The sequence below is a fragment of the Numenius arquata genome, chromosome 1 (assembly GCF_964106895.1).
Source record: "Numenius arquata chromosome 1, bNumArq3.hap1.1, whole genome shotgun sequence".
In the NCBI taxonomy this organism is placed as follows: Eukaryota; Metazoa; Chordata; class Aves; order Charadriiformes; family Scolopacidae; genus Numenius; species Numenius arquata.
Window position 1 is genome coordinate 1,203,993 of NC_133576.1, and position 25,561 is coordinate 1,229,553.

Here is a 25,561-nt window from a genome sequence, read left to right on the forward strand (position 1 = left end):
ATGTGGACTCCTTTCCTCCTGAGCTGCCTGCTTAACACCCTGTGGATAGTGGCACAACCGTAAGTGCCATTTAAAAATCTCGTGATTGATAACAGTGATGCTGAGGGAGGGGCCAGGATAGCAGGGAGAGAGCTTGGGACCCTGCAAGTCATCTCCTGGAAGGGATAGGCATGGGGTGGCATGCACTATTCCACAAGCCTTGTTACGAACACAAGATCCTCCTGAAGGTGGGATCCTCTCCCACAGATCTTGCTGCAGTGCAAGACCTAGGTGAGGACTGGTAGTGGGAACAAGAAGAGTGAGGGAATACAGCTTGAAGGGAAAGGTGTAGGATACCTGTGAAGGGCAAATGAAAAGGGCTGCAGGTCTGGGGATGGTTAAGCAGGAACCAGTCTGCTGCCAAGGAGCCATGATTCTATGATTCTGTTCTAAGAAGGGTGAATCCTTTTCTATTGAGGGACTGGAGTAAAGCTGCAGAGAATCCTGACTTTATCATGTGGGGCCAAAACAGTCTCAGAGCATCAGAGAGCTTTGGGATCAGAACTGCACAGCTGCAACCTCCAGTCTGAATGAACACAGACGTGGCAGGTTTGGATTTGGACCCTAGCCTGAACTTTGCAGCTTGCTTCATTTCTTAGTCCCGTAGCACTGTTGCCTTTTCCATGTGTACTGAGAACACCTAAGAATGCTTCCCTTTGCAGAAGCAGGGATGGTCTCTACTGTATATACCCTGTGCTACTGTAGCACCCTTCAAAAATGTGTACACACCAGTGTGACCTGAGGTCACCTGAAATAATTTCTCTTATATTTTTCTGACGGTAACTATATACCTCCCACCACCCCTGTGAGAGGTTCACACTCTCATTGCTGATCTCTCCCTCTCAGTCCAACAGAGAAGCACCTCCTGCCCCCAGAGCGGTGGTAAACCCTCCAGCTTCTTCAGACCGTAGAGTATTAGTGCCTAGAGCGGGTGAGACTACTCCCAAGATGTGATGTCTTGTTTCCCCACTGCAGGAGGTACCTGGTCATCGTTCCCGCTGCACTGCCTTACCCTTCTTCCCAGAGAGTATGCTTGGACCTCCGTGGGGTGGAGAAGCCGATTCGTGTGGCCTTAACTCTTGTGCATCCATCTGGCAACCTCAGCCTCTACCGCAAGGTCGTCCGGAACAACTGGATCTTTGAGTGCTCCAAATTTCAGGTAAGGATCATTCTTGGCAGGGACCTCTAGCTGGCAGCTCCCAGCATGTTCTTTTGGGTAATGACTCCTCTTACCAGAGAAACAGACAATGAGGATAATGGGAGGTGAGAGGGCATGGAAAGGAGCAAACGCAAAGTCAGGGAGAGTGTTTAGTGGGAGCATAGTGTCTTTGCTCCCTTTCTTTGTCTGTCTGCGTAATACTGGTCCTGCTCGTTATCTCACAGTCCACCCTGGTGGCACACCGAGGGAAGGCTGCCTGGCCAGGCACCAAAGGATGAGGAGGATGGAGGAGCGTAGAAGTGCCCAGATGGCAGCTGTGTAGCTCATTCTCTCCACTGAGACAGAAGGACTGTCACAGGGTGTCATTTGTGAATCGCAGTGCAGGAAGAGCCAGACTTTTCATCTCAGACAGTCTCTCATCACATCTGCTTCTTTCCAAGCTTCTCTTTAAGGGCTGGAAAATGTGCTGTAGGACTAGGAAAGACGTGGGAGGTTATGCACAAGAGCTCAGCACAGGACTTTCTGATCTGCCAAACTCATGAACCTTATTTTCTTGGTGTGCACTGATGAATAAGAGTGGATTTCAGCTTGCATAACCCCAAAGGCCTTAGAAAGAAAGAGGTTCCTTATCAACATAGACCTTTTCTTCCCTTGGGTTGAGTCTTCATCTTGCTCCATGCAGGCTGTAACAGTTGACCTGTGAAGGGGATCAGACACCATTTCTGTACCAGAACAGGCTCCCTTTTCCTTTTGTCCAAGTGCAAAGTGTCGTGGTTTTGGCTGAATTTACCAAAACCGGACCGACAGATGGCCCTTCCCCCCCTTCCCCCCCCCCCAAAAGAGGAGAGAGGAGGAGAAAGAGATAAGGAGATTCAGAAGTTTAGAATGAACTAAACTACTTTAATGAAAAATTAATATTAAAATAAAAATAAAGAAGAAAAATAATGAAATAGATACAATATATACAAAACCGTATCAAGCTCCCAGGATGACAGTCACGTCACCGGCAGGCACTGGGGAAGTCCCAGACTGGACTCAGCGACGAATGGGAACTGGATTCCAGCTCTGGAGTCAGGAACACACGGATCAGGATCAAAGGCAGATGAACAGACAGAGTCCTCTCTGGACGTCGGCCATCGCAGGAAGGGGGTTGACCCTTTGATCCCTCAGCTTTTATACTGAGCGTGGGGCAGATGGGATGGAATACCCCAGTTGGTCAGGTTTGGGACACCTCTCCTGTCCGCTCCTCCCCACCGACGTGACCCCTCTACGTTTTTTCCGTTTCCGACCCTCTAAGGGGGCAAATAACGAAATTGCCTGACCTTGGTTGTTATAGCAATAAGTATAAGCAAGGGCCTCCCTGCGTACCATTCCTTGGCATGGAGCACAAACATTGGTCTTATCACTCTGAGAACGAGCAGTTTTCTCCACAATACGCCGTTAATTTCAGAGAGTTAGAGGAGGCCTGGCTAGGATGTAAAGTTACAGAACAGAAAATTGGTTCGGGTTTACTTCAAACCGGGACACAAAGGTACTTCCACTTCTTGTACTTCCATAGACATAGTCCTCAGCCACTGAGGGGACATCCTGTGCTGGCCTTCACAGTGAGACAGGGAAGAGGCTGGCCTTACAGTGCAGCAGGCGTGAGAAGAAGAGCACTGCTCTGGTGCCGTCTTGTCCTTTCCTGCTGCCTGCTAACCTGGTGGCTCCCGTTTCGTGTCCTAGGTCCCCCAACCTGCAGGCAGCCAAGAGGTGGGCACCGTCCACCTGCACATCGCCAATGGCCACTACTTCAGTGCAAATGAAGAGAAGAAAGTCCTGATCCACAGGACTGGTACAGGCACATTCATCCAGATGGAGAAACCTGTCTATAACCCAGGGCAGACAGGTGAGCACTCTGCATGGAGCACCCCGACAGTTCCCCTGCCTTGATCTGCTTGCGCTTTGATCCCGATTTCCCTTGAGTGGTATTCCAAGTGCTTTGTGCCATGCAACCTCCATGAGGACAGAGGGGGAAGCTATCTGCTGCCTTCTGGAATGATGTACCCATGCACCATGTTTCAGGTGTGGGAGGGGACTGGAAGGGTCAGTCTCATGTGCTTTAGGAGCAGAGCTGGCCCAGAAGAAGGAGCAGACTTGAACATGGTCTTCTCAGGCAAAGCCAGATAGGACTGCTCTGCTCACACTGCGAATGAGGAAAGATAAGGGTAACTCTGGGCATAGCCTGTGGAAAAGCCCCTAAACTGGGAGGCTGACTGGGGTGCTGCTGCCGCGGGTGGGGAGGGAAGAGGCAGTGAGCAGGGCTGAGCAAGAGGCAAGGGGAGAGGCACAGGGCAGGCGTAGGGCTGCGTGGGGAGCTGTGATTTCGAGGTGCGGCGAGTACAGGGCACCTCCGTCCCCAGACGCACTGTCTCTATAAAAGTGCTCTTCTCCGTTTTCTCCCTTCAGTGAGATTTCGGATCGTGACGTTGACCGCAGATTTGGCTCCCGTCAACAGCAAGGTAAAGCCCATCTAAGTGGAGGCGATGGAGCCTCCAGGGTGCCTCTGCCAGTCCTGCCTCCTCTGCCAGCCCCACGCCGTGGAGGCTGAGACAGTCCCAGTGTCTGCAGCTCCCAGGGGGGGCAATGCCAGCCTGCTACTAAACCGCATGGGAACAGCAGTGCCCGTTTGCTGATGGCCGTGCTGTCACTCTCACGGGATGGCTGCTGGCTGGTGGGAGGGCTGGCGCTGCTGATGGGGTCTGGGGAGAGTGTCAGCGCTCCCTGCTCCCTGAGCTAGTACAGGGCACCCCAGGAGCTGCATGCACCTGCCTCTCCTCCCCCCCGAAATACCACCCGGGCAGGGTTTCTGGGGACATCCTGGGCACAATTACCAGACAGATTGTGTACAGATTTGGGCAGACCCAAAGCCCCCCACCTGCAGCACTGGAAGGCTCAGCTCCTTGTAGTGTGTTACACCTAAGAGTGGCAGGAGGGTCTGAAGCAAGCTGTGACACGTCTGCAAAATTTTAAGGAGAAATAATTGATATGGGGTATAACAATTGCATAATTGATATGCATTAACTGTTCATAAAAAGAGAAAAGAGAGAGAACAGTATAACCAAATGACGCTGACTTGCTGCTGGCAGCAGCTCATTCTCCCCATGTCAAGGGAGTGAGAAGTTGCCAGAGACATGGGTATGTGCTAGCCAGGAAACCGCAAGATTAGCAGCTTTCCACAGTAAGCAATTATACCTGCAGCCAGCAGCTATAGCTATTTCCTATTCCTCTGTCCTGAAGCAATTTAAGAAGAGCCACCAGGAACTCATGCCATGACAGATAAATACTGAAGGGCATACGTGAGTAGAGTTGGATCGAAACCCCCTAGACTGAAATAAAGTGAGAGATCGTTCCAGCTTCTTTATTGCTGACTTAATTTCCTCTTTTTTGGGCTATTCATAAGGGCCTAGGATCATGCATTCCTTTCTGCCCCCAACAGAGAAGTCATATGTCTTATACTAGATAATGGACTAAACAATACATTTGCTTCCATGCCTACAATTGGTTCATGAAGGTATTTGACAGTAAATGTTTGATGTCTATAAGCAAATTAACATTATAACTGTTAATAAGGCTGTGATGAAAATCCAAAAGAGGTCATGTTTAACCAAAACCACTGTGAGGCTTGAGTGCACTGCACCATTAAAGCTATTATATATAGTTTGTAAATTAGGTGAGTTAGAGAGAGCATGGACGCTGTTTACCACCATGTTTTGGTTTAGCATTGATATTAGATTCAAGTTATGAAAATAGTGCACTTCTTTTTTTTTTTTTTTATTTATTTCAGTGAAAACAGAGCCGCCTATGAAAGCTTAGAATGATGAATAATGAGAATTAAATGTGGGCTTCTGTTTACAGACCAGTTACTCTTCCAAGCCCTTGCTTCTGCCTCCTTATGCCCCACGCTCCTAAATCACATGTCCTTCACCACTACTGCCTCCTGGCTGATAGTTGCAGTGATATAAGAACAAACAGAGAATTAATAGGCCTAGATGGACTGAAGTATGTCCTCCTTTGTCCACCCCTGTTACTGCCGGCTGCAGTTAGCAGTAATTTGTATCTCCAAGCCTTACCTCCCAGGCCAGGGATTTTACAGGAAAATGTGGGGTGTATTATTCTTATAGGTGATGCAGTTTTATAATTCTTGGAATTTATGTTACAAAACTGATGCTTTTCCATATTTATGGACTTGGAATGATGGTATTTGTGAGCCTCTCTACTTTTCTCCTTTTTTTAGTAGTAAATTCTAGCTTTCACAGTTGTAGAGTGTCTATCAAAGTGCATCTTAAAAAATCAGGTATCAAAAAGCAAATCCAAGGAATAGCACAGATTTTTATGTAACATATTTTCCTTACTATTTCAAAGCCATTCTCCTGGTTTCAGTAGGATCAAGCTCCTTGTGTTGTAATGTTTGGGACTGGAGGTGTTATCCCAGCACGTGGGCTAGGTGGGTAAGATAAGTTTATATGCAGGTTGCTCTGTCATGCCAGTTTCTGACATTGCTGTCTGTTTGCTTTGCAGTACTCTGTGGTGGAAATCCAGGTGGGTGTTTCAGACTCCTCGGGGTTATGAGGAGAGGTACTTCAGTATGGATAATACCTAGGCTGCTGTTACTGAGCCAAGTCACTTTCCTTAGGGTCTGTGTATACAGGTGTCCGCATACTCTGTCTACATGCTTCTTGATAACACACATTGACAATCCAAACGGTTCAGCTTCCACCCATTTCAACATTCATGAACACCAGCCAGGCTTTAGCTAAAACTTACGGTTCATCTTTATGTAAGACTGGAGAGTCTAATGTCAGGAGCTTTCATATCTTCTTTTTTGATGGCAGTACGGAGTAGAGTAACCTTGAGTGGGGTGGGTTCACCTCTTGTTGGTGCTCCAGCACTCAGGTCACTTCAGCGCCATCTGGGGAAAAACCAGCAGGAACTGGTGAAAGTCTCTGAAGTCTCTGAAACGCCTTTGAGTCCAGTGGGCTCTGGGTAGAGAATCGCAGGTGTTGCTGACGGCTGCCTCTTCTTTCCTTCCCTCGGACTCCAGGACCCAAACCAAAACAGCATTGGCCAGTGGCTGGATGTGAAACCAAAGCAGGGCATCGCAGATCTCTCTTTCCAATTAGCTGATGAACTCTCTCTGGGGACTTACACCATCAGTGTGGCGAACCCGAAAGCATCCAGTACCTTTAAGGTGGAGGAACGCGGTAAGATGGAGTATGGAGAATGAAGGACAGGATGGAAAAGGTTGCTTGTTTCTGTCTGTATAACAATATATAGCCAGACATTGTAAACTAAGGTTTACTGTCTGAGAGCTAGGATTAAACAACAATGTATGGAGTGGGCAATATCAGAAATGAACACAAGGGAGATTGTGCTTGAGATTCCTGGAGAAGGTATCTGCTAACAACTAGGCTGGCAGAGTGAGTAGACACTAAAGGCTTCTGTGAGACTGTTTGTATGTTGGGGGAAAAAAGGGGTCTTCCTTCTTTGGTTTCCCTGTGTTTAACTAGTCCTTGCTTTTACCTCATTAGCATGTTCCTTCATGGGACTCTAGCCTTACACGAACACACTCTTCCCTTTTGTGATCCCGGGTTTAGGTGGTATGTTGCCTTTGATGGAGTAACTCTGTGGGTTTTTTTTTCCAGTGTTGCAAAAGTTTGATGTTTTCTTCGAGGGACCAGCTCAGATTTATGCTTCAGATAAAACTTTACCACTGCGTGTGTGCGGCAGGTAGGGATAATGTTCAGGGGAAAAGAAAGAGCTCATCAAAACTGTGTCTCTCCTTCCACATGTCTCCTATCTCCTGAATCCATGAAGGAGAAGTGACTCAAGAAGGGCCAAACACAGCTATCCCTTTCAAAGAATCCCAAATAATACAAGGGTCAAACTGGTAGGTTCTTCCTTGGGGAAGAGGTACATGCACCACACATCCAGCTATAGGGAGAGTTGTTGTAGCCAAGTGATACCCTGCTCTGGAAGCTGTGTGTGTTCAGCCTTGGAAGACCTTATGTGGGGAAAAAACACCTACCTGGTATGGGACTGGTTTGCTGAGGTAAAGGAGCAGGAACTGGTGTTTCTTTAGAAGGTTATATTGCTCCTTCTCACTTACGTGCTGCTGAACTTACTACCTTCTTAGAAGCAGCAGGTGGGTTTCTTTAGTTATGTAGTCATTAGCAAAAAACTGAGCAGATGAAGGTGTGAAGGAAGGCATGACCTCAGTTGGTATAAGCACAAAGGAGGAAGGAGAATGCCCTGGAAAGCACTTTGTAGACAGATAAGGGGGTGAGCTCATTTGTATTTGGGACTGGGTCGCCTGGAGATGTTTGTTGTATCTTTGCTGCTGGTTTGACACCATTTCTCATTAATTTGGACATTTAAAATTAGACCACATGAAGTTCTAGTAGAAAACAGTACAGCACTCTGCATCCCCAGGATGGGTCATAGCTGTCTTCGTGTTACTACTATTGTTGGGAGCATTGCTCCAAAGGGAAAGCCAGAGAGGAGTCAAAGCAGGGAAAGGCAGAAAGGCAGGCAGGGGAAATGTCTGCACTGACAAGGGCACGCTTATGCTATCCCTTGTAAAAACCACCAGAGCAGGTCTGATGATGGAAATGAGAGTCCAGATGATGAGATAAGCCCATAGTGAGGCAGACCTGAGGTCGCCCTGTAGCTCTGTTACCGCCATACCATGCGCTTGCTGCCCCTGTCTGCAGGGACACAGGTTCCTGCTGCTTTCGCACCTGAGCTAATGTCTCCACTGGGTGCTGCTCTGTGCCATGTGGACACATCAACTCAGGTCAGGTCTCGGCCTCTGCCTACAATTCCAGAACAGCAAGCGCTTAGAAGTGGGACAGCTTCAGAGAGTGCGGGTCCTTTCCTGTCTGTGCTTTGTTTCTTGTCTCTGTTGGACGCACGACTGGGCTATTGCACTCCCCAGGTACACAATGTACTGTATTTCCCTTTGTGCCTGCCTGCTTACCAGCTGCATTAAGACCTTCATCAGGGAGACCACCTGTGTGGAGCAATGTGCTCGGCGAAATACCCAGTGCCTCTGATGGGCGGCTCCTCTGGTGCTCTCCCTGCAGGTACAGCTATGGGAAAGCAGTGCAAGGTATCATGCGGGTGACCTTGTGCCTGAAGGCAAGGAGGCGTCCTCAAAATGCCAGCAAGGACATCTGTAGGGAATACAGCGGTCCGGTGAGTAAAATCCTGGAAAATAGATAGGTAGTGGGGGAGCACCACACAGGACGTGTCAAGGGCTGAGTGAACAGAATGAACTGCTGTGTAGGGGAGGTTTGCCAACCTTATATATGTAGACTCATAAGCAATTGTTTTTATTCAATTAATGCAATTATTGTTGCCCAGACCAACTGAGAAGCCTTTACCCCCAGAAATTCTTCTCTGCAACTTCACTTATTAGTGATAGGCAATAGAAAGGAGGAATTTCACAGAATGATTTAGAGCTCTGTTCTTCTCTGGAAAGAAGCATAACTAGCTAGAAATTGATGCTGTATAGGAAACAAGAATTAATAGAGCTTTCTCAGGTGCAAAAATACCTTGTTAAGGTGAACCTATCCTGGAGCTGCACAGCGACACTGACATATGGTGGTTAATTCCACTGCCAAATCACACACTGGCTTTTATTCCTTATCTTTTTATATATTTATATATTGCATATTTTGATATTATTTCCCTTGTCTTTCCATTCCTAACAAAGTATTTCATAGATGGGATCTTCCCTTGTACATATGGTTGAAAACTTTTCATGCTTAATAATTTGTCATTATGACTTGTTACAGTAGTTGTAATCTTCCAGCCTTGGAAACGATTCATTACTTTGTTTTTTCATTTGATTCTGCAGTTCTCCTAACTAGATCTCTTAAAATACTCATATATTTGCTCAGTGATCCACTTAGTGCCCTCCTCAGTTTTCTACTAAAACTGGAAAGTTGCCAGCATTGTAATTTTGATAAAACTGTGAAGTTTTATATTTCTACAATATGAATTACGCATATCCATGACTATAAAATAGAAAATACAGGATTCAAAGTGCGACCCATATCTATCTATATATTTGTGCATTATTCCTTGTTGCTATCAACAGTTATGACAGAATGACTGATACCTGGTACTTCTAACTCCTTCCCTTCTCCCCAGCTCCAAATAATATCTACCACTTCCTATTGCAGACCATGAGCAAAGGGTGCTTCACTTCTTCTGTAAGCATGTCAGTCTTCAACCCGGCTCCCAGTGAGGAAGACAACAAGCTCTATGCAGAAGCCTCTCTCCTGGAGATGGGCACAGGTACCCGTGGGATCTGCTTACAACCAGGTGCATCAGAGAAGGTGCAAAGGCAAGAGGGACCATTCTAGGGGTCTGAGGGCCAGAGAGGAGACACCTCCTCCTCTCCTCCACCCAGTGCTGGGACCATCATAGGACACAGAGAGTGGTTACGCCTGGGGAACTTGCTGTGCCCACGGAGAGCCACTCTGCCAGCAGCACACAGATGAGGTGTGACTGGGAGCGTGGTCCCTGATGCCACAAAGGGGCTTGGAAACATCTTAACTAAAGAAGTAGCTGCCACAGGAACAGCCTGCAAACCTTGAAGGGTGCTGGTGGTGGGAAGGAATTTTGAGACACTGATTAGAGGGGCTGGGAATAACAAAGTGAGATTAAATTGGCGTGTGGTAGTCACCTCCAATACTGATCCTTCTTCCCTTGGACTCTGCATTCCAACAGGGGTGCAGATCAACGCCTCCAGCCAAATCCTCATCTCCAGAACAGTTGCAAGGGCAGTGTTTGAGACACCAAATGCTTACTACATCCCTGGAGTACCCTACAGGGGAAAGGTATTTTTTTCCTTTGTTTCTTCCCTCCCCATCATTTGCCAAGGAATTTAGTATCTAGTAAATTTTGCTGACCCAAACCGTTTTCTGTTCCTCAGACAGAGTACTTTACCTTGCAGTGTGTCACATTACTTGACCATGCAGCTCCAGTTCCTGCATTTCAGATTCCCTATGTCATTACACCTCCAGCTTCTGCTGAGAGCAATGAGTGATGTCTCAGGAGGGATGCTGGGATGCAAGGATGTCTCAGCTGTTGGCTAGGAGATGAGCTTGTCATGCTTTAGCCACACACACCTTTTGGCGAGAACAGGTTTAAATCACTCTCAGCTTAGCTGTAGAGACGGGGGAGTTTTTTAGGTCTATCTTCTTGGGACTAGATTGAAGCTTAAGGCCACCTAGACAGGAGGCTCTGTGTTTGTCAGAGGGAGGAAGGCTTAGGGTACAACACTGCAAGGGACATCTGATTTCAGCTTTTCTGCCTCACCCTGTTGTTACCAGATTAAGCTTCAGGATCACTATGGAAATGGTATGAAAAACAGAAAAGTTTATCTTGTGATAAGGTTCATGAGACGTCGGTTCATCAAAACATACATCACAGATGGCAGTGGAATAGCATCATTCAACCTGGACACAACTTCCTGGAACAGCTCGTCAGTCTCTTTGGAGGTAAATCCCACCTCTGCATACAGGAAAACGAGAATCCCTGAGCTCTGCCAGTGCTCCCCACTCCTGCCCTGCAGCCCCCCTGCCAGCTCAGTCCTGGACTCCCCACACAGCTCTGCCTGTGCAGAGCCACAAGGAAGGCACCAAGCAGCAACCTTTCCCAAACCAAGCTGATGACATCCTAACAAAGCACTGAAGCATAAAACTATTGATTTCTGTGTGTCTCTGGTCCCTTCTCAGGGAAGGTTCACACTGGAGGATCTCATGCATACACCTTGGAAAACGGACTTCAGTTACACAAATGCTTATCATCACCTGCAGCCCTTCCATGTCACAACCAAGAGCTTCCTGGACATACACCCACTCACAGGAACATTGCCCTGTGGGCTGAAACAGAATGTCCAGGTGACCTTCACGCTCAGTCGGGATGACCTGGGAGAAGACACTAGCCGCATAGGATTTGCATATTATGTGAGTAAGGGTAGGAGAGAACCAGGGTGGAAAGGCTGCACTGATTGGGCCAGACCCCAATGAAATGTTGAGGGTGTAGTTTAGATCACCTCCGGAGAGATGAGAGGAAAAACTTGTTCTTGGAGAACAAAGTGAACACTACACTCAGTAGAGCTCAGCCTTGACAAAAATGTGATCCTGGTACTGGGGAGGAGGCTTCTATCTTTGCATCCCATTGCCCCCTTCGCCTCTGCCAAGGCTGCAGCGGGAAGTGTCTTGTACAGAGTCTGCTGTCAAACTCTTCACCTTCTAAAACTGAATGGGGAATCACTTTTTCACTCTGGCTATCAAACAGCTGCTCAGTGGGAATGGCTTTTGGTCTGGCCTGGAGACCTGCCTACTAGAGGGGAAATACCTTAGATGTCTGTCATTTACCTCCAGTGAACCCACTACCCATCCATCATCCTAACTGGACAGACCAGACCAGACCAGACCAGAGTCTCACGTGTTAAAGCTTTGCCTCCCACATTGTGATGTCTACAAATCTGCTGGGCCCAAGGTGTGGGGTTGGATTGGACCCTCAGTTTATTTCTGAGATTGCTTAGGGGAGCAAGATGCACAAGGGTGAGCGTGACTGCGCTCTGGTGGCAAACAACAGTCTGGTCATCCCGTGTCCCTCCTCCTTCAGGTCACTGGGAAGGCTGGAATTGTTGTCAGGGGCCAGAGGAATGTCCAGGTCGGGAAGCTGAACAGTAAGTCTGTGGTGGCTGGACAATGGGAAACAGTTGGGTTTCTAAGTCAGACAGTGAGTGTTGCTAGTGTTCTTCCCAAACTCCCTGAGTCTATAGGTCCTGGGCAGTCAGTGAACAGGAGAGATTGAGGCTGGGGAAGAAACTGTGTCAGCTAGGAGAGACTGAAAAGATAGAACAAGGGAGACAATGACGGGAAGAGAGAGACTGTGAGGACCTGTGGGAAGACGGAGCACATGGGGTCCAAGCAAGGAGGAGGGGGAAGACAAAGCAGCAGGAGGAATTGTTTTGACATGGTGAGATTATAAAGGAAAAAGAAGGAGGCCAAAAGGAGATCTTGGTGAGGTTGTGATGAAAACACTTTGCCTTTATTTCCTCAGTGCTGAAGGGCTCCTTCTCCATCCCTTTGACCTTCACTGCTGACTTCACCCCATCACCTTCCTTAGTGGTGTACGCCATCTTCCCCAATGGAGGGGTGACAGCTGACAGCACCCAGTTTGATGTTGCCTTGTGCTTCGAAAACCAGGTGAGACTCACTCCTGTGGCTGGGGGAGAGCTTACAAGCAGGATTCAGCAGACCTGTGGAAAGGAGACCCTCAGATCCTTCAAGGAGAGAACTGGGGAGAGGAGAGGAAGGGGATGTCTGCAGCACAGTGCCCAGGGACCAGGAGAGCTTCAGCAGTGACTTCTATTCATATCGGTGTCTAAGCAGGAAGACTCCAGTTGGTCTCCCTCTTTCTTTCTGTGGCACCTGTCTGTCAGCCTCCTCACCCCTCTTTTTCTCTTTTTCATATTTCTTTTCCCGGTGTGTTGCTCAAGGTCAAGGTAAGATTCCCAGCAAAAGAAGTCCACCTCGGGCCCACGGTGCAGCTCCAACTGCAGGCAGCCCCTGGCTCCCTGTGTGCAGTACAGGCAGTGGATGGAAACATGTTCCTCGCGAGACCAGAGAGCGAACTGACAAGCGAAATGGTGAGTGTCTGCACAACTAGGCCAAAAACCAGGAGTGATGGATGAGCTAGGAGAGGCAGGCAGGGACTGCGGCAAGGGGAGCTGGAGGCTAATGGATGAGGACATCTTTGTGTGGAGGAGAAAGCAGGGTCTGCCTAGGAAGATGGGCAGGAACAGGTACATGTGCTATGGGAGGATGGAGTGAAGCATCTGGAGATATCTGCTCCTTGCCCAATTCTTCCCTGTCTGTGAGTTTCCCTAGGTCTATGGTCTGTTCCCTGCTGCCTACCGACATGGATACCCTGCCCAAGTAGAAGAACATTCAGATCACTGTGTTCAGCCCCAGTCCACATCACCTCTGCTACGAGGGAAGCCACAGAATTCCTTTCAGCCTGACATCTTCAGCCTGTTCCGGGTAATAACCTCTGACATTTCCCAGAGCTGTTGAAATTGTGAAAATTTGAGATGTCTTTCTCCCCAGCCAGTCTGAGAAGACTTACCTTCTCCAGAGAACTGTCTGTCCCAATCTAGCTGTGCTGTCTCAAGAGACGTACAATCCCATTATGAGTATGAACATCTGTATTCCCCTCCACAGACGCAGAAAGCAAGATGATGATATCCTGGACCAGCAGAACCCAGCTTTTTGGGGTTGTGAATGAGGTCCTGGGCCCTTAGCTGTGTACTGTTTGTCTACAGCATTGAAGAAAAGCGAGACAAAGAGTGATTCCAGGCATTAGACCACAGATCGTTGATGTGGCTTAGTTGTTAGCCTGCTCTCGGGTACTGTTTTGGACTGTTTCCAGGCAGATCTCTTGGTGTCTTTAAGACAGATCTCCTCCAGAAAGGACCAGCCTTAAGCTGTGTGGACACAAGACAGGCAGTGCCATTTGGCCTTGGACCTGGGGATCAGACCCTGTCCTCTTTTATTTAGCCACAGAGACACATCCTAGGAGGCTCTTTCACAGCACAGGGACATCTCCTGTGTTTGTGGACAGGCCGGGGTGGTAGCCCCAGGGGCTGAAGGGGGGGGTTGTGCTCCCTGACACCCGTGTATGACTTCAGGGGGCAGATTTCATTCAGCTATTCCCTCCAGCGTGCATGAGGGGAGGGGGAAGGACGCCGACACCTCTCTTCTGTGTCCTTGCTACTGGAAATGCATTGAGAGGAGCAAGACATCCCAGTGTCCCCCCCGAGAAGGCAGGTGGTTGTTCAGTGACCTGCTGAGAGAGAAGGGGCTGGAGAGGCTGGGACATGCCTCCCTCAGCACTGTGTCTGCTTGGGCCAGTGCTGCTCTGGGCCGCCTGGGAACAGGGCCGTCCTGGTCCCGCTGGTTTTCAGGGTCATTTTGAAGAGCAGTGGCTGCTTTTCCCCATTCACAGAGCTTTTCCGCTTCACCTGTCCTCTTTCTTTCCCTAACAGAACATGGGGCTGAAAATCTTCTCAAACCTTGTAATCAAGAAGCTGTCTCAGTGCTTTCGTCGGGCGGACAGGAGGCTGACCATGGGTGAGATGCACTTTCAACCTACCTGTGACATGAGGTCACCCAGATGGAAGAGCCCTCTGATCTCTGGGCTTTGCTGGTGGTAGATATTGGCTCTCTAAGGAGCAATGGGTGCTGCTGCCCCAACCTAGCTGCCTGGTCTACCAGCATCAGCAGAAATGAAGGGCTCTGAAGAATGTCACTACCTGCATGTTCCCTGACATTAAAGGATGGCATTCCCTTTCCTGGCACAAGCAAACACAAATGTGGGCCAGGATCTGGCCACTGCAAGCTGATTCTCCTGTTACCACACTCTTTCCCTTTCCTATTTTCCCTCTCCTACCAAGTCAACCCATTCCCTTGTGCCTTCCTCTGCCAGACTCTTCCTGTGTCTCGGTTACTGTTTGCTTTGCCTCATGCCCCAGTGCTAGGCTGTCTACCATTGGTGGGTTTCACCTCTCTCACACTGGTAGGACTCATTATTCTTTTTTTCAGGGTGGCCTTCTACAGAAGACCGAAGAATCCCTAAGGAAAAGCCCCAATTTACAACACACACAAGACTTCACCACTATTTCCCTGAAACTTGGATCTGGAATCTGTTCTCTGTTGGGTAAGCGATGCTAGACTTTACAAATGGACAAGATGATCCCTTTGTTATTGAGTCTTGACTAACTTGCATTTGAGCAGAAGTCCAGTCAGAGGTATAAAGAGAGGTCTGCATGTGAATTTCGTGGCTCTTCCCTGCATTTGTAGTGCATCAAAGTGAAGGACTAGTAGACTTCGAGGTACAAAACTGAGGTCTACACAGGTTTAGACAAGAGCAATACCCTTCAAGAACAAACCACCAAGTATCTTCTCTCCACATATTGGGGTGCACGCTACTAACTTCTCAATTTGGCGGGTGCACCGGCTAAATTCGTAGCCCTTGTTGCCACAGTGCTTATATTAAGACTGATGAATCAGCACTCAGGAGGATGCGATGCTGCTGCTTTCCAGGACTTCATGCCACTGACTGACATCATACTGTTGACTGAGTGTACCGAACTGGAATGCTGGGGCAGTGTCTTGTTCAGGAGAAGGGTATAGCACCATTACTGATGGCATTTAAGCAGGGATTATGGCTTTAGGGAATAAACTACTGAGACCTGTCTTGCTGTAATCACTGGAAGCAGAAGTTGTTGGTGATAGAGCTGGTTGATCTAAGTCTGAGGACCTGCATAACCTCCCTCACACAGGACCATGAGTCCTCCCCATTGCAGGGCAGTGGGCTGAATTTCTTCACACAAGTGCTCTTTTCCTCTCAGCTCCAATGGCAGCAGGAATGTCCCAGTTGCAGTGCCTGCAGCTTCCACAGACTGGAAAGTCAAGACGTTCTGCTTGGCTGGGAGGGGATTTGGCCTTGCCCCGACTGTGAGCCTCAGAACGGGCCAGCCCTTCTTTGTGGATGTGACGTTGCCATATTCTGTCAAACGAGGAGAGACCTTTGCGCTGAAGGCTACTGTCTTCAACTACCTGCAACAGTGCATACAGGTGTGTGCCTGTGCTACAGGTAACACTGTATGGGACAGACCTACCATGCCCTCCAGTTTTAGACTGTGTTGTGCCAAGCCGTCTCTCCTGAGTTGCCCAGTTACTCACCGGCATCTGTCATTCCCTCAGATCCACGTGGCCCTGGTTAAATCCTCAGACTTCCAGGTGGAGCTGTGCCGGACCTGCAGGGACAAGGAATGTCTCTGTGCAGAGGACTCCAAGACTTTCACGTGGAATGTGACAGCAGTCCAGCTGGGTACAGCAACAAAAATGGGAGTGGTGATGGAGAGCCCTAAAACTGAAGTGAGAGGGAGTGGGAGGTCCAGGGAAGCTGGCAGAGTGTTGCCTCCTCTGGATCCTGAAGTTCATTCTTAGTGGTTCAAGAATGCGATCCATTGTGTTTGCTTTCTTTCTCCCTTCTCAGACAGGCCCATCAGAGAGGGCAGGAACTGGATGGGTAGCATGAAGAACCCTTGAAGAGAGAGCTGGGGAGGATGGGGCTGGATGGATGTGGGCGGGGAAACCTCGTATTGTTGGTGCTAGGCTTCATATGCAACGGGAGGGGGACACTGTTACAGTCATATGTAGTGGAATGAAGTCAGTGTTGGTGAAGCATTACCTAGTTCCCTCATACTTAGGGTGTCTGAACAAGCCATCAGTACTGGCTGGCTCATCTTTACTTGCCAAACCGCTAAGGGTATGAAGACGAGCTATCTGAAGCATCTCAGATCACTATCAGTTGAAACAAGTTGACTCCATTTGGCCACAGGCATAAGAAACAGGCTCTGTTCAATTTGTGTGCTAGGGACTATGAATATCACAGTGAGGACAGAGGTACTGGACACCACGTCACATTGTGGGGGCAAGAAGCCCTTGCCAGCTACCGTAAGGCGGAGGCACACGCTGGTCAAACACTTGCTGGTCCAGGTCAGTATGAGAACAGTCTCGCTTCTCTCTCTTTGAGCATCCGTGCTGCTGGGGGAAGGGAGGCTGAGCTGGGCTAAATGGTTTCTCTCTCACTTTTTTGTCCTGCATTAACACACCAAGGCTGTGGCTCAGTTTGCTTTATTCCCCCCAGGACCTAGCAAAGCCTATTCCCTTCGTGCAGTACACTTTCTTGAGCTGCATTCATACGCCATGTCTGTGTTTCTCCCTGTACCTTTTCCTGCTCGGTCACCCATTTTACATGAGCTTTTGTATATGCTCACTGACCAGAGAGCCCTGTCCCTCAGACTTGCTCTTGCTCTGTTGAGCAGTGAAGCAGGCAGTTTCAGTGCAGCCCTGCCAAAGGTGAGGAGGATGGAGACATAGCCTGGGGACTAACCACTGAATTCAAACCTGAAAATGCTCTGAACTTTTGCTGCTGTTTGGAAATTCTGTGTGTAATCTTGTTTCTCCTGTCCCATATTCACGTTCCCACCTCGACAGCCAGAAGGTGTGTTAGTGGAGAAGTCTTACGGCTCCCTTCTGTGCCCAAGAGGAGGTATGTGGACAGCCTGAATGGATCGTGCAGCCTCAAATATCTAGACCTGAGAGCAGAACTAAACTGCGGGAGGTCTGATGAAAGAATGTTTTCAAACAGTTTTTCACATAGCAATTTTCACTTCCTATTAGACCAGAAAGAACAAGAAATGTTACTTCCACACTTGTTGTCCTACTGAATTTGCCACTGAGTATAGGTGGCAAAATCCTGCTTTGTAGTCTCCTTCCCACACTGCAGCCCCCAAGTGTTCCCGGGGCTTGATAGTCACCACCGAGAGCTGCTCCTACCCTCCCACCCTGACCCTGCAGCATTGCAAGTCTCTCCCCCTGCCGAGTGATGATCAATTGTGATTCTTGTGAAGCTTGTGGAGAGTAGTGAATTGAGTTGTGAAGCTTCATGAGCCCTCAGACTGGCCAGCAGCTCTCGTCTCTTCTAATCTCAACAGTTTCCAGGCAATGGAACTCACTGGAATGCCTGGGACAGACTGTAGGGAGCAGCCTGTGTGAGTGGCATAGGCAGTGCCCCGTTTATCTCTGATAGTCTTGCCCCTCCAGTTAGATGCATTTGGTTTGATTTTTGATGCTACACCTTTTTCCTCTTGTTATCAGGAAACATGGCTGAAGAACCTGTGTCCCTTCGCCTACCTGACAAAGTAGTAAAGGGATCTGCCAGGGCTTCCATTTCTGTCTCAGGTGAGCCATCTCTGTTGTGGGCTCACTGACTGCTGTTACAGATGAGCAAGGCTTAACTTGGTGGTGATGCCGGGGGAATCCGTTTGACATGAGACTACTCAAAAGAGAAGATGCTGTGTTTCTATTCTCTGCAAGGTTTGCCAACACCAGGCTTTCAGATTTTTGGATTAGGACTTCGGTTTTCATGGGAAAAGTAATCTGAATAGGAGAATAATCCTTATCTTTCTGACTAGGACTTTGGAGCCTCCAGGCCATTATTTTTACTGGGACTTTGGGACCTTGGCTAGATCCCTGTAGATAAAATCAGCAAAACTCATAACCAACTTGTCTCCCTGTTAAGTTTTGCTGCAGGAGCTCCTGGAGAGAAGAAATCCTTCTCGGGATTCCAACGTTGCAAAAGTGCACTTTGGAGAGGGTACTGGGGCCAGACTTACCTACCATTCAGTACACTTATTGGCGCTGGGCTCATTTGCCCTCATGCCAGAATTGGCATGAAGCCAGGCCTGGCATAAGTGGCCATGGATATTATGCAACAGAGCCCCAAAAGAGGAAACAGAATACCAGGCTGTTCTGGCTGGCTGGGTGACATACGGATACCCTCACACCATCTGACTAGCACCCCTGCTGGCTTACTGACATTTTGATGCTTGACATATGGCCAGGTAGAACAGGCCTGGCTAAAGACCAGAAATATCTCAACCTTTCCCTAAGGGCTTTTATATTTTTCTGCCTGTATGACACACACTGAGCAACCACAGCTCTGCTCATAGCCTTCTACAAATAGCGCTCGTTATGGTTGGAGATGTTCAGACTGAAAAAGCTGATAAGGGAAAGTTCCTTGCAGACTCCATAGTGCGGTCACCCTTCATCGTGATGCCTAGACTGGGAAGAATCAGAAGAGTCATGACTCTCCATCTTGCACTCTGTTGTTTTCTCCTCTTTCCTCGTCTCTCCAGTGTTTTCCTCCTGTGCTGAGACAAAGCACTATTATCCAGCCCCTGGCTGAGAAGTCATATTTCTCTGACCTCAGATCATACTTAACACTTGCTTTGCTTCTTACACCCTTGCATAGGTGATCTCATGGGGGTGGCACTGCAGAACCTGGACCACTTGGTGCAGATGCCCCACGGCTGTGGGGAGCAGAACATGGTGCATTTTACCCCCATTGTCTATGTGCTGCAGTACCTGGAGAAGACGAGGCAGCTGACCCCTGAGATCAAGGAGAGGGCAACAGGATTCCTGCGCAAGGGCAAGTACAGCAGACCCACCTTTCTCCTCTGCCTTCCCCTGTGTCCAACCTACCAATAACTCTTGCCCTTGCACTCACTCTGTCAATGTTGTCCCTTCTGTGTTACTGTGCTCTATTAATTGCTCTTATCATCTCCCCAGGGTACCAGATGCAGCTTCTTTACAGGCATAGAGATGGATCCTACAGTGTCTTTGGGCAGCAGGATGGGGAAGGGAACACTTGGTAAGCACTGGGAATATCCCTTGCTCCTCATTTGTCATGTCTGGTCTGGAGCAGCTAATGTGTCTGGGAAAGCTGATTGATAGGCTGTGTGTGCCTTCTCTTGGAAGGAGGCCCCAGGAGCTCTCTGGCAGGGAGACAGATTGAGGGACTTGAGCCACTTGAAAAAACAATGGGGCAGGGCAGTAAAATTTCTGGGAAAGTGGAACAACAAAGATGTGTTCCCAGGGGGCAGGAGATCATTTTTTTGTCTCTATGGCCCTGCTGCTGACCCACAGAGAACACTAGGTACTGCTGGTGGTGTCCTGGCAGCCAAGAGGGGTACATAATGACTGGAGGTAAATCAAGGAAGAGAAATAAAATATCACCTCCCCAGGCAGGGTGTTTGTTGGGATAGTTTGAAAGAGATGCACTGGCCCAGTTTGGCCCTGTGGTGTCTGCTGGGACAAAAGGAGAAAAGGAGGGAGGGAGGAAGGAAGGGAGGGAGGGAGGGAGGAAGGGAGGAAGGGAGGGAGGGAGGGAGGAAGGAAGGAAGGAAGGGAGGAAGGGAGGGAGGGAGGGAGGAAGGGAGGAAGGAAGGGAGGGAGGAAGGGAGGAAGGGAGGGAGGGAGGGAGGAAGGAAGGAAGCAAGGAAGGAAAGAATTAAAGATTGTCTCTAGGTATTTGGGGGAGATGAAGCGCAACAAGTAAAAGTAGAGGGGCTAAGAGGCTTTTCACCTGTGAAGTGACTCAGTAAAGCAGTAGTAGATGAGTATTACATTTGTGGAGCCAGGCTGAGGGAGAAGAGTCTCTTGGGTCCTGTGGACCATTTCCACTTTTAGCTTGACTCTCTGTGAGAAAATGACTCTTTTTTGGTACCCCACTATGTCAGTGTTAACCTCATGAAGAAGCACCAAGAGGTCTTTGACTTTCTTTTTGCCTTTATTGTGTTTCTCATTCTCTCACAACTCATCCTCTTCCTAGGCTGACAGCTTTTGTAGTCAAGAGTTTCGGCCAAGCCAGAAAATACATCTATGTTGATGACAAGAACATCCAGGATGCCCTACGTTGGCTAGAGCAAAACCAGCTCCCCAGTGGCTGCTTTGCAACCAAAGGGAGTCTCTTTCACTCCTCCCTAAAGGTAAATGAGGACTAAGGCAGGCAGCACAGCTGGAGAATAGCTGGACAAATGGTGGGACAGCAAAAGATTGTGGGATCCCAAAGGATCCTGGAAAGTCACTCCTGCAACCCATGCAACCAGCCTTAAAGAGAGCAGGGTATAGGGTGGGGAATGTGTAAGGAATGCTTTTCCTTCTGAGGAGTCGCTGTCTGCACCCTCCAAACAACTTAGAGAGTGAAAGGTGCATTCCCTTCACAGGGTAGTGTGGATGATGAAATCTCTCTGGGGGCGTACGTCGCTGCAGCGCTGCTGGAGCTGGGTCAGCCACTGAAGGTGAGTACGGCTCCTGCTCCCTTGTATGCTCCCGTGCCTGGGCACTGCTATGGGAATATGCCAGCTGGTCATGCTGGCATTCTCCAGGCCAGGAACAGGTAGGGAGCTGCTGTAAGGGAGCCAATTTTTGACCAAACTGTGAAGTCATTCCTCAAAAGAGACCATGCTGTAATACTGGCATGGTGCAATAGTGTTTGGTGGCTACGGCTCTCGGTGCACTGTTTTCTCAAGACAGTGTGTTTCACTGGAGCTATATCAGGAAGACATAGTCTGGCTCCCTGGAACGAGCCCCCTGCCCCCTGCTTTGCCCCTGTCAGAGTTTGGAATGTGCTGCTTCTTCCAACACAGGGCAAGTTGATGCAGACTACCCTCCGCTGCCTGCAGCGGGCAGTTCACAACATCACCAACATCTACACAGAAGCCGTGCTGGCCTATGCCTTTGCCCTGGCTGGGGACTATGAGACAACCCAGGAGCTGCTGTACAAACTGGAGGAACAAGCCATCAAGTCAGGTGCTGGCTGCTAGTTGGGGTAATGCTTCTCGTTCACCTGCTGGGGTCTGGAGTAATGTATGCCCAGCTAGAGCGGTTAAAAATGGCATATGTATTTGTACATATTCCTTGTATAGGTGCAGTAACTGCATGCTGTGACTGAAAAGACAATAAGTTATTTCACAAGTTCTGAGGGTGACTTATCAGAAAGAGTTTCCTCACCCTGAAGGATTTTAGGATCCTCTTGGGGGAGGAGGTAGGAATCTGTGACCTAAGACCTGAAGAATAAACTGAAGAAAGCAATCCTGGCCTGAGTACAGGGAGTGAGCCCTGAAAGCACCCTGGGTTTTGTTTCCTGTGAACCCCCAATTATGTTCTCTCCAGCTAGCCTACATGCTCCTTTTCCTTCTGCAGGAGGACAAATCCACTGGAGCCCCAAGCCAAGCTCTCTGGCTCCCACAGACGTCTGGCCTGATACTCAGTCAGTGGACATAGAGTTGACTGCCTACGTGCTCCTGGCATACCTCTCTAAGCCACGGGTGCATGCAGGTGACATGACAACTGCAGCTGGTATCGTGGCATGGCTGACCCAGCAGCAGAATGGCTACGGGGGCTTTGCCTCCACTCAGGTAACAAGTAGCTCCCTGTGGATTGACATACTTTTGCACCCAAGGTTGGCAGGGCGAGTCCTCTTGAGGTCTACCAGCTCCAATTCAGCTTCACTAGAGCTGATACTCTCAGATGGGTGACTGTCTCTCCCTCTCTAGGACACAGTTGTTGCCTTGCAAGCTTTAGCAAAATATGCAGCAAGGACGTTCAGCACATCAGGCCAGGCGCTTGTGAGGGTGAAGTCCCAGAGGGGCTTTGAGAAGTCTTTCCAAGTCACCCGGCAGAAGCGGTTGCTGGTGCAGCAGGCAGCACTGACAGAGGTCCCAGGGCAGCTCCTGGTCCAGGTCCATGGCAGCAGCTGCGTCTTTGCTCAGGTGAGGTGATGGGACGAGCATGGGAGAGAGCAGAGGTGGAGGACTCTACCTCTTCTCCCTGCATGAGATCATGCCTGGCCTGTCTTTTCCCCTCCTGGCCCTCACCCTGCAGTCAGTGCTGAGGTACCATGAGCATCCCCGACGGACCGCTGTAACCTTCACTCTGCGTGTCAACACAGAGCTGACCAATTGCAGCCAGGCCAATGCACATGTCTTCACTGTCCGCATCCTTGCCAGGTGACCTCAAGGGTTGTTTCCTCCTCCAGCAAGACCTGCTGTGCTTGGGGACAGCAGCAGCTAGGAAAGCCTCAGAGGTGCAACGGAGGGACCTGGCACTTGGGGTGGACAGGACAGAGGCTGAATTTCGTAGGTGGAAGGGGTGGGGAAGGAAGGTGCTGGCTACCTCCTGCAAGAGGGAATGGTGGCTAATGTGTCCCCAGTCCTGGATCGGCTGCCTGGCTCAGGGTCCTACATGCAGGGTATGGTGGTGGAGGAAAGGGGAGGTGGGAGGGCACTATTCTTGCAGAGTCAGACCCTCTGACTCCTTCTTCTTCTTCAGCTACATCGGGAGCAGAGTCACATCCAACATGGCAATTGTGGAGGTATCCCTATTGTCCGGATTCATCCTGGCTCCCAGATCCAGGATGTTGGTAAGGACTCTGGAATCAACAAAAAGGCGGCTGTGGTGCATGGGTCCCACCTGCTTGCTGCTGTTGGGAACTGTTCATTTCAGGCCATGAAATTAGCAGGGGGCCTTTTGCTGTTGAAATTGAACCAAAACCTCTCATTTCCACAACGGTTGGCTACAGGAGACCAGAGGTGGTTCAGCTTCTCCCACTCACACTCTTCTGCCTTGGGCCAGAAGCAAAATGTGCTGCCAGGTGTGCTAAAACCAGGATTTGTTTGCCAGAAATTCCAAGATAAGATTTCTTAGAGAGACTCTAGTTCTACCCAAAAAGATTATTTTTTCCAAGTAAGCCATAAAACTGAATGATGAATTATTTGCAGAGCCCCCAGTCAGGTCTTTAAGAGCAGTCTATCAGTCAGTGAGATGAAATAACAAGAATCTCTACTGGTGCCTGCACTGGTTTGCTGACCAACGCATCAATCCTATGTACTATCAGCATGGCTTTTTGTCCCCAGAGAGGGAGATTTCTCTAATTGAGCAGGGATAGCATAGTTCATCCCCGAGATGCTCACAAGGGATGCATCAAAGATATAACCACTAAAATCCTTATGTGTGAGAAAGACATGGTTCCACACAGAGTCTAGCTCCACATCATCCCTTCCATACAACAGTGGGTCCCTCAGGTCAGTAAGCCCTAAGGAAAGTACTCACAAATTTCCTTGTGTTATTGTTTCCTATCCCAGCTGGAGCGCAAAAGCATCGTTAAGAAAATAGAAGTGAAAGCTGATGTGGTCTACATTTATTTGGAGAAGGTAAGAGGGAACAAAAGGATTTGGTTTGGCACAGTGAGAGCCAGAGGCCAGAGGCCAAGGAGCTGTGTGAGAAGCCCAAGGCTGGGCTAGTCATGGGGAAAGAACATTGGTACTACTGTGGGCAGAGGAAGCTTGCCTAATTTCATTGTCATTGGGTTAGCATTTGCTATTCCTCACACATACTCCGTTTCTAAATTCCATAATCTTTAATGGATTAGAGAGATTTAGTGCAGGAAAACATTCAAGCTAGGGAAGATGAAGATGCAATGACTTCTTTCTCCCCTTCCTTGCTAATTTCTTTCCACCTTCACAAGCTCAACGATGAATCTCAGACTTTCCTTCTGCAACTGGAACAAGTAATTCAGATGAAGAACCTGAAACCGGCCATCATCAAAGTCTACGATTACTACCAGCCAGGTGGGTTGTAGATTCCCTCCTCCACTGGGGTTGGGAGCTGGATTCCTAGTTCTATGGCTGGGAAAAGATGTTGTGTGCTCTCTTCTGTGTGCATACATGTATGTGTAATTATCTTCCTCATTTCCTTTTGCAGAGGAGCGAGCTTTGGCTGACTACAGTGCTGTCTGTAGTTGAGGTAGGCAGCAAGTCCCCATGTGACACAAACAGCAGCATCAGGAAATGATGGGTCTTGCACAGGTGGGAGGGAATGTCAGCAATCAAAGACGGGAAGGAGGATGGTAATTGGTGGGGAGCATATATCTAGCTAGAAGAAGGAACTGACAGTTACCTGTGGCTAGATGAATGGAGCTAGGCTGGGGGCTCTTTTGCAGCCAGGGAAGCAGCTGGAAGGTGGAGACAGGGACAGCATCTCTTAAAATGAGAGTGAGGGAAGTGCTGGGCATTATGTGGAGTGAGAATGCAGAGCTATAGCAGCCTGTGCTAACAAAGGGGCCTCAGACCCAGACACAGCTTCATTCCCTCCACACTTCCCCCCTCTCCCCCATATTCAGTGCAGGGTAGGAAAGAGGGATTCAGGGAGCTAAAGGAGCAAGCTGAAGCTGGGAAGATATAATATTTTGTCTTGTCGGGTGACATACCCAGCTGCAGCCTGCTATTTGTAGCAGCCTGAATCCAGGACAGGTCTGGAGAAGTCCCTTCTGGAAGGATAAAACAGAATCTTGACATGGTACATGCTGCATCCTGACACCATATCTAAGAGAGAGTGCTGCCTAGGGACCTGCCTAGAGAGCCACCCCCACTACTAGCCAAGAGAAGGCACCTTCCACAGCCTGATGATAGCCATGGAGGGACTGGATCATGTCCTCATTGTTCGTCTTACCTTCTGTCCTCACAATTGCCCACGGTTCCTCAGAAAAGGGTGGAGGAGCTCCCAAATTTGTGATAAAGGAAAGAAGAGGAACTGCCACACCATGACTCCTGTCTTTGCCCAATATTTCAGGTTGGACACTGAATGGAAGGAAGAGCCCCAGCTGGGCCACAGCCAACATTAAAGTTGAGCCCATATGGTCCTGCACCTGAGTGGATGGACTGAGGGATCGCAACAGTCCGGCAGTTATGCCTGCACTGTGAGGGCCTGGGTTGGGGCTGGGGTGCGTGTGTGTCACATATCTGGTACACACCTGGGAAGAATTAAAGTAAGCATAACCCCTGACCTTGCTGCCATTGTGCCAGTTGAACTACAGGTTCAACTA

General features: G+C 49.0%; 1 protein-coding gene across 1 annotated transcript; it reads left to right on the forward strand.

Moving 5' to 3' along the window:
• LOC141473299 (alpha-2-macroglobulin-like protein 1) lies at positions 1-24,482 on the forward strand. The gene is made up of 35 exons (XM_074160731.1): positions 1-59; positions 1,015-1,198; positions 2,924-3,086; positions 3,647-3,699; positions 5,759-5,779; positions 6,282-6,441; positions 6,883-6,967; positions 8,323-8,434; positions 9,427-9,541; positions 9,977-10,086; positions 10,582-10,749; positions 10,987-11,217; positions 11,885-11,948; positions 12,326-12,471; positions 12,765-12,914; positions 13,156-13,308; positions 14,313-14,397; positions 14,869-14,983; positions 15,678-15,903; positions 16,033-16,159; positions 16,709-16,830; positions 17,332-17,386; positions 17,995-18,078; positions 19,151-19,327; positions 19,468-19,549; positions 20,510-20,666; positions 20,904-20,978; positions 21,327-21,489; positions 21,883-22,097; positions 22,236-22,451; positions 22,564-22,688; positions 23,011-23,101; positions 23,823-23,891; positions 24,206-24,308; positions 24,442-24,482. Exons 1-35 carry the CDS (start codon positions 1-3, stop codon positions 24,480-24,482), a joined length of 4,302 nt encoding a protein of 1,433 aa, XP_074016832.1.
• The last annotated feature ends 1,079 nt before the right edge of the window (positions 24,483-25,561 follow it).